Genomic DNA, 8,755 nt, shown 5'->3' with positions numbered 1-8,755 from the left:
CTGAAAATCTAAGCTAGGGCTCGGCTTGGTTTTAAACCGAGCTAGCTCGGTTCGGCTTGGTTTGGCTCGATTTTAAAAAAAAATTAATACATAACTCTTAAAATTCAGTATTCTAAAATATTATTCAATACTTCAAAAGAAAATATTCAAAATAAGTTCAACCTAATACATTACAAGCGAAAATAACGTTTAACAACGCAAAATAATTTTATATTTCAAGTAAATACAATATTTGTTCGTTAGCACGACAATCAACCTTTAAATATGTTATAGATATCAAACTACAAGACTAAATACATGTAAATAATAATCACCTTTTTTTTAATATATTACATGTATATAAAAATAAAATATATATATGTAAAATAATTCGAGCTAAGCCGAGCTGAGCTACCAAGCGAGCCAAACCGAGCCAGTTTGACTTGTCACGAGCCGAGCCGAGCTGGCTCGTCTCACTTTCAAACCGAGCCGTATCAAGCAAGCTTTTTCCGAGCTAAAAAAAAGAGAGAGAGCTTCGAGCAAACTCTAAACCGCGAGCTTTGCTTTTTGACAACGCTATCTAATCGATTGAAGTTGATACAAAATTCTACGTCTAGTTTCCATAGCAAGGAAACAAACAGATAAAAAGTAAACTTAACAATTAAAAAACTTAACCTAACACCCTTCAATTCCAAAGTTTGATAAAACCAAAATCTTGCATATATATTTATTGCAACACACTTTCCCCCTTTCACTTGTAAACCCTAGCAGAGCTCTCTGTCTCCTCTGATCTTTCATCAATAAATTCACCAAGGTTTTGCTCCATATTTGTCTAATTAATCAGTCAACTTAATCGATTTTCAGTTTTGTTATCCTAATTTCATCAATTTGTATGTTTTTTCAGATATTTGTCCAACTTTTTGTGGTTCGATCGAAGAAGTTTGAAGCTTTTAAGGATTATTATCAGGTATATAACAAGTTCTTAAGAGTTATCTTCTTTCGAATAGATAATTTTTGTTGTTTAATCATATGCATGTGTACAAGAGGTGTTTGATGAGTTTGTGTTCTTATTCACGTGTTTTTTTAAACTGATTTTTATAAAATTGTTATTGATTTTAGTTTTGCTGATACTGAAAGCAAAATTAGATTTTTTTTTTGTTTTCTTTGGGTTTTTGAACAGTTTTTGTCTGATTTTTGTTTATTTTTTTAATTCATTTTTACTAATTTTTTTGTTGTTCCCCTGCATGCAATCCATTGTATTTTGCTCTTCATGTCTGTTTTTTTTGTTATTATTATAATTATTTTTTATTTTTTTTTTTAAGTTTCGAAGCTGAATCTTGAAGTAACAGAAGAACTCATACTGTAGAACAAGTTAAAGAGTGTGAAATAAGTGACTTTAGTTAGGTTTAATTACTACTTGTTATTTGTTAATGTTTTTTTGGTAAGGATGCTTGCCTACTAAATTTGAGAATGTTACATACTTGAATGAGTGTTATTATAACTATGAAGGTTGATCTATTTTTTTGTGCTAGTCACATCTGCTTCTGGACATATGAAATTCACGATCCGTATTATTTTTCTCATTTCTGCTGTTGTTTTATTGTGTACTTAGACGAAAACATGCCCACAACATGTTCTTTGCAAACAAGTATTTGCTTCATAGTATTTTTTACGGTTGGTTTATATATTGTACGTGAAGTATAACATCATTTAACAAAGATTCTCAATCTTGAAAGTTTATAAATCTGAATACGCTTTTTGAACACTTGTGTCGGAAATTCATTGCTCACTCGAGGAACTACTGAGTAATGTCAAATGACCTAATTTCACTGTCTGGATTTTCTGGAAATTACCAAGCAACTTAATGCATATAACATTTAGTTCCAGTATATTCATGTTGGTATTCATGGTGCATGAGGTTTTATTTAGCTTTATTTGTGTTGGCATGCGTGTTTTTATATATACTACTAATTGGAGTATCTGCGGTTGTATGTAATAGTGATCGTAAATTGTTAGGAAGCCTGTGAATATGGATCAACAAGATCACGGGCAGGCACCAAATATGGGAGCAGTTGGCGGCTCAGCTCAGATGCCATACGGATACCCACCACAAAATCAAATGATGGGGCCCGGCCCGCCAGCAGGTCAATCCGCACAGTCTGTCGGTCATCCTTCACCTCCAGCTCAGCTCGCACAACAGCAACTCGCCTACCAGCACATCCATCAGCAACAGCAGCAGCAACTGCATCAACAGCTTCAAAACTTCTGGGCAAATCAATACCAAGAAATCGAACAAACAACCGATTTTAAAAACCACAGTCTACCATTAGCCAGGATCAAGAAAATCATGAAGGCTGATGAGGATGTAAGGATGATATCAGCTGAAGCCCCGGTCATATTCGCACGCGCGTGTGAAATGTTTATCCTTGAGTTGACTCTAAGGTCTTGGAACCACACTGAAGAGAACAAAAGGAGGACGCTTCAGAAAAACGATATTGCGGCTGCGATCACAAGGACTGATATCTTTGACTTTTTGGTTGATATAGTACCACGAGAGGATTTAAAGGATGAGGTGCTTGCGTCGACAATACCGAGAGGTGGGCCGGTTGGGGCTCCAACTGAGGGTCTTCCTTATTACTATATGCCTCCGGCACATCCTCCTCCACAGGTGGGTGGTTCGGGTATGTATATGGGTAAGCCTGTGGATCCTCAAGCCCACCTTTATGGGCAGCAGACTAGTGCGTATATGGCTCAGCCTCTTTGGCCACAACAGCAACAAGATCCACAGGGAGACGCGTAAACCAAGGATAGGTTACTGGTGAGGTCAGTTCATTTATATTGCTAACTCTTTTAACTTTGAAATCACTAATATTTCTTCGGTGAGAGTGCGATTATTGTTATTTTTTTTTTCCTTTGGGCTATCACCCCAGGCCCCCACGACTGCTAGCTAAACATGTTGTGTTCATGGGTTGGCTGTTTTGATCTGATACCGACCCGAAATTGTGCCGCTTAAATAAACCTGAACAGTGAACACGACTAGTTTAACCCGAAAGAAGATATACTTATGTTTTTTTTTGCATAGATATTACTTCAAAATCCTAAATTTACATTTTTTTAAAACTTTTTTGAAGCAGTTATGTTTAAATAATGGCACTTTCTTATCCAAATAGTTAAAGTTTTTACATTAAACTCAGTCTGAACTATGCTCATTTATTTTATTTTTTCACTCTCTAGTTTTGGGTCTTTTTGGTAAATTATTCCTTTTTTTACTAGAGTCCTTCAAAGAGGTAACTTTTAAGAATGTTATGGTTCGGGCTGACCCGGAAACACTTTTTGGTATATATTCCTTTATACATTTTTATAAATGATAATTGTGTTAAATATCAATGCATAAACTATATTGCTCCAAATCCACATTTCTGTTTTAGTTTGTTCCAAAATAAGTATCTACTTTAGAAAATGGATAGTTGTAGTTTTTAACTTTCCCATTTTGCTCTTACCATTAATATTTTAAGTAGGGGTGTGCAAAAAGCCGAATTAACGGAACCATAACCGAATTAACCGACAAAACCGAACCGAAAAAACCGAACCAAATAAAAACCGGTGGGTCGGTTAATGTTTTTTTTGAAAACCGAAAGTAGCGGGTCGGTTATGGTTATCATTTTTTCCATACCCACCATAACCGAACCGATCCGACATGTAATAAATTTTTGTAGGATTTAGGACTTTTCACCATACTTTTAATATTTGCTGTTGTTTATTCAAGATTTTTAGTATTTATGGATTTTTCATATCGTTTTGTGGTTTTGGTTGGATGTTTATTTGAATTTTTGGAATGTATCATATCACTCTATTTCAAATATTTGATAATAATTGATATTAATATTATAGATTATATGTATTTTTTTAGTACTATTTAATATACTAATATATACAAATATGCAATAACAATTTATTCCATGTTAAAAAAATTAAGCTATTTTTAGCTAAGCTAAATACACGGTTAATCACCCATAACCGACCCGCAATAACCATAACCACCATAACCGATCGGTTATGGTTATCCATTAACCGACGTCGCGGTTATGGTTATGGTTTTAGGTCAAATTAGTTGTATACATCTTAAGTAGTGATTTTGTTTTTTAATGGTTTTTGCAGAAGCTTTTGGTGATACTTGAAGTTTCATAAGATCATTGTACCATGGTTGGAAGACAATGGGCTTTTGGGTTGAACTTGTAGTGTGTTGTGTGTTCAGTTTCCTTAAATTAATCTAGGGTTATAAAAAAGGCCATTTTTAACTGGCTTGGATTGAGCATCACTTGTATGTACTTTGATGAAACAACCTCTTTATGCACTTGTATATTTGTGATGCTTGAACTTCAAAAGCTCACTTCATGCCTCTAATACTTAGGCATGTGATTTCCAGTTCAATTTGTGTTCTGTTTTATTTTTAAACAGGTCAAAGGGGTAAAATATCAATACCCAAAAACAGGGCTTTGGATGTGACAACCCTTCGGTATGGAATCGATTATGTGGATGTTAAGTCTGTTGTTACGTTGATTCTAGTTAACAACCGATTATATGAACACACTTAGGCTTACGTTTTTGGGTAGAGGTAGAGGTAACTGTCTACATCTTACCCTCCTTAGACCCTATCTTAACTTTGACATCGGTGGGATTTACCGTGTATGATGATGATGGCTTAGGCTTATGTTTGCAAACTTACATGCTGTGCGGAATGCAAAGACTTTGGGATTGAGCATCTATAGCGTGTTTCTTAGAGACTTATCCTTAGATTCTATATTATATAGAAAGAGTTCTTGAGACAAGAACGTAGCCAAGTGCAATGTGATAATCAGTGATGGGTGCAATGCTTGTCTATACGAACATAGTTTTAGAGATGTGCGACGTCTGTAACATGCAATGTTGCATACTTGAATGAGTCCCTTTTCTTTTGACGTTGAACACCAAGTACAAAAGAGGATGTGGGAGGACGCACATGTTTCGAATGACAAGTACATATGTTGTTGGTTTTGTCCGATGACATGACTTCAGACTTGGGATGTGTCAAGAGATACCTCTGGTGTATACCTCATTATGCTAGCATATCTTGTTAGAGATGTGCACAATTTCCATATACCCTTAATGAGCCCTCATTTAGTAAGGTCTTACATAATGTTTTATACCAACTTAAATACATCATTCTGTTATGGTTATTTTTATCTATATTTATATTTCGATACAAGTTTTTATCACATACCAAGGTCTATTTGTCTATTATACTCCGTATTTAGTATAGTAAACTGAATACGACTTAGTTTTTCATAAAACTTGTATCAAAATGTAAATAAAAACACACACATTGTAACTTCAAATAAAATACGATATTAAAAGTAAAAAATAAAAAAAAAATTAAGTTTAAATAAAAACCAGAAAAAATACAATTTTTTTTGTTTTTGTTGAGCTAGTCAAACAGCTCAACATTTACACAGAGGTGCACAGAAAAACTTAGTTTCCCGACCCGCTTCTCCGGAACTGGTTCCTACTTTACCCGATACCCGCGGGTGCAGTCCAGTTCAAAACCCGGGCTAAGAAAAAGGAATCGTACCAGAACCATATGACTCGGTTTCACCTCTACCAATTGAAAACCCAAACCCGAGCCTACCAAAACCAAAAAAAAACCTCAGGCCAAACTGGTCAAAAAACTGAATGCAACCAAAATCAATTCCTAACCCTATCCAGTTCTTGACTTTGTTGACCAAACCCCAACTCAATTCCAGGTTGTAACCCCCCCCCCCCCCCCCCCCCCAACAGCTTCTTGTGCATCTCTATTTACACACCCTCCCTCCCTCTAAACAAACTACCTAAACATGAAGGGTATTATTGTAAAGGGTTATTATTGTAAAACTGTAAAAAGGTTGAGGAATATTTGTTTTGTTTCCAAAAAAAAAAGCCCTATTTCTCAAGCCGCAACCAGTGCGTACGAACAGTGAACAGCGACCGGAAGCATGAAGGAGGCGGCGAAAAACGGACTGAGGTCCGGTCTGGTAGTGATCGGAGCGCTAGCATTCGGCTATCTCACTCTACAGCTCGGATTTAAACCCTATCTAGAGAAAGCACAGCAATACAACTCCGCCACCGGCACCACCGACAGTAACGGCAACGATCTCAATCGCCAAATGGACCAACACGATCAGTACGATCAGGTGACCGTAAACGATGTCGTTTTAGACGACGGTTCTGGATCTTAAGATAGAACTTATTGTTGTCCTGTTTGTACATTTTGTTTCAATTAACTTTTATGCATTTTGAATCTCGTATTTTGTGATTTGATATCTGATATTAAGTTAGAACAATTTGAGGAAGAAACAATTAGGGTTTATGTTTTGCTCTTGATAATGAAAGCCGTCATGTTTAAGAACTCCTCTGTTTCTGTTTGAAGCTGGTTTGGAACAGGTTAACCTCACCTTTTATAAAAACCCAACCTGTTTCAAAAATTTTCGCCTCATTCTTTTCTTATCCAACTCTAAACTATACAAATTTTATAAAAAAATGCATCTACACAATCGCACTTTCAATCCGAACAACCCGTATGGTGTAGGCGAAATACCGAACACTACTTCGCGTTAATCGTCTCAATCAAATCAACCCCGTTATCTCGATCCGAACATATTGGCGTACGACTAACTTCTTGTGAACCTACCTTTTATGTTTCTGCCACAAATGCAAGATCAACAACAACCGCTCTCTCATCTATCCCAAACGCCTCTGCACCCGATCCGTACCCGAAACTCATTTTTTTATTTATTAGTTTTGGTTTATTTTTTTTAACTTCAATTTTTATATTATATATATTTTTTTTAAATTATGTAATCTTTATTTATTTATTATATTAGTATTAATGTTTTCTTTAACTTTTAATAGATTTTTTAAATATAAAATAATAATTAAAAATTTGTGTCATGTGTCGAATAATGTTCACCCTTTCACGTCCTGTCCCACTATAATGTTCACCCTTTCACGTCCGGTCCCACTCCTCCCTTTTTTTCACTATGCCACTTTTCTGACGTATAATGACGTGACATCCACATGTCACGTAACCTCCCTCTTAAAAGCTCCCCACTCCGTTAACTCTTAACCCAAACTTCTCAAAGTCAAAATTTCCAAATATCTTACTCTTGAATTTACTCAATGTATTGTAATTACACAAAATAGTTGCGCGGCGTATACTTTACATAGATACACATTATAGTGTACTTCAACAAATTCACATCCTATACATAATGATGTACACATATTTGCATTTGTATTTTTTCCACTTCCCAACCAAAGGGGTTACGGCGTTAGAGCATAGTGGTATCAAGGTGTTTAGTAAAAATGTTTATCTTCAAGTGGTTGATGGTTTTAGTGTAGTGAACATTGATTTTGATTTAGTAGTAGTTTTGTTGGCCAAAATTGGTAATCAAAGATTGAAAACAAAATCAATAATCAAAGAAATTTACAATTTTGGATTGGGGCTCATCATCATTCATCGTTTACAATGGGCCGACTTTATACCGATTTGATGAAATCAACGGGTGGATTGGCAATCGACACACCTTAGATATTTTGCTCTTGCTTACTGTTTTTTCTTGCTTTGACTGAAATTGATCTTTCTTGCTATTTGAACGTCATCGATCTTGCTACTTGCTCCTAATATTTGAATCACCATGATTTAATCTTGTTGGCTGCTTTTGTTATTTGAATCACGATGATTCGAACTTGTTACTTGCTCTTGTTATTTTCCAGTCAAACCACACAAGTCTTGCTCTTGTTTTGATTGTACCACACAGGTCTTGATTGTACCATACAAGTCTTGAAAGTCTTGCTTGTACCACACAAGTCTTGTTTGTTGCTCTTTTCGTATGAACACGGGTCTGGTTTCCTTGGTATTTGCTCTACAAACCACACACGGGTTAGCTGTGATTTAGTTTTTGACTTGCTCACTTTTGTTGTTTCTTACTCTACTTGTTTTGTATTTTCCTTATTCTAAGGTATAACTTTGTCTCCTTGATAGAAAATGTACAAAACAAGATTCTGATCATTCTACTTTCCCCTGTAAACGATTATGGGATATAAATTGCTATTCTCTAATTATATTTCTATGTAGTAATTGGAAATTGAAAGAAATACTTACTTTAATGGCGATTACTCCTTATAACTTAATGGTTTCAAATTGCAACTATCCCACCAATCGATATTCCATTTTCTTCCAATCAATCACTTCCAGTTGCAAATATATATATATATATATATATATATATATATATATATATAGGGGAGAGTTCATTGGGGAACACCAAAAAAATGGGGAACTGGGGAACAGGGGCATTTTTGTCCAAACCATATTTCATTAAGTGCAGGTGTTTAAAAACATAATTCCATCCTCAGTTGCAAACCCTAGCTCCACTGAACTACCACCACAACTGCAACCACCACCCAAATCGGAACCCTAGCTCATCTACCGTCGATAGAAATCAACACCGTCACACTCTTCATCTGCCACCGTCGATCCAGCGGAACATTTTCAGAGTGGAATCAAGATAACTTAGGGTTTGAAAGTGAACTCATGTTGTGCTACTTTACGGATCTGGATCTCCGAAGTAGGTTCCGAGTCAACAAAATTGAAATGCTTCTGAATGATTTGTGCAATCCGAACCACCGCCTGGTTATACATGGTTCTAATACACACACGCATACTGAAGATCAACCTCTTTCGGTTTTTTCGTTTCGTTCG

At 35.7% G+C, this 8,755-nt stretch overlaps 1 protein-coding gene across 3 annotated transcripts; it reads left to right on the top strand.

The window, feature by feature from the left end:
* Nucleotides 1-646: 646 nt before the first annotated feature.
* On the top strand, nucleotides 647-4,410 carry LOC110877767 (nuclear transcription factor Y subunit C-3). 3 transcript variants are annotated; one of them, XM_022125966.2, is made up of 4 exons: nucleotides 647-793; nucleotides 884-946; nucleotides 1,996-2,802; nucleotides 4,138-4,410. In XM_022125966.2, exon 3 carries the CDS (start codon nucleotides 2,009-2,011, stop codon nucleotides 2,777-2,779), a length of 771 nt encoding a protein of 256 aa, XP_021981658.1. In that variant the 5' UTR covers nucleotides 647-793; nucleotides 884-946; nucleotides 1,996-2,008; the 3' UTR covers nucleotides 2,780-2,802; nucleotides 4,138-4,410. The 3 variants fall into 3 exon arrangements, with proteins under 3 accessions (XP_021981658.1, XP_021981659.1, XP_021981657.1); XM_022125967.2 differs by having other exon boundaries at nucleotides 1,979-2,797; XM_022125965.2 differs by having other exon boundaries at nucleotides 648-793; nucleotides 1,979-2,802.
* The last annotated feature ends 4,345 nt before the right edge of the window (nucleotides 4,411-8,755 follow it).

Source organism: Helianthus annuus, chromosome 9 (genome assembly GCF_002127325.2).
Source record: "Helianthus annuus cultivar XRQ/B chromosome 9, HanXRQr2.0-SUNRISE, whole genome shotgun sequence".
Lineage (NCBI taxonomy): Eukaryota > Viridiplantae > Streptophyta > Magnoliopsida > Asterales > Asteraceae > Helianthus > Helianthus annuus.
The sequence above is the reverse complement of the archived record's forward strand: the minus strand, read 5'-3'. Positions and strand labels throughout refer to the sequence as shown.

Bases quoted from the DNA above. Each gene is read 5' to 3' on its own strand.
- LOC110877767 (XM_022125966.2), top strand. From the start codon at position 2,009: ATGGATCAACAAGATCACGGGCAGGCACCAAATATGGGAGCAGTTGGC.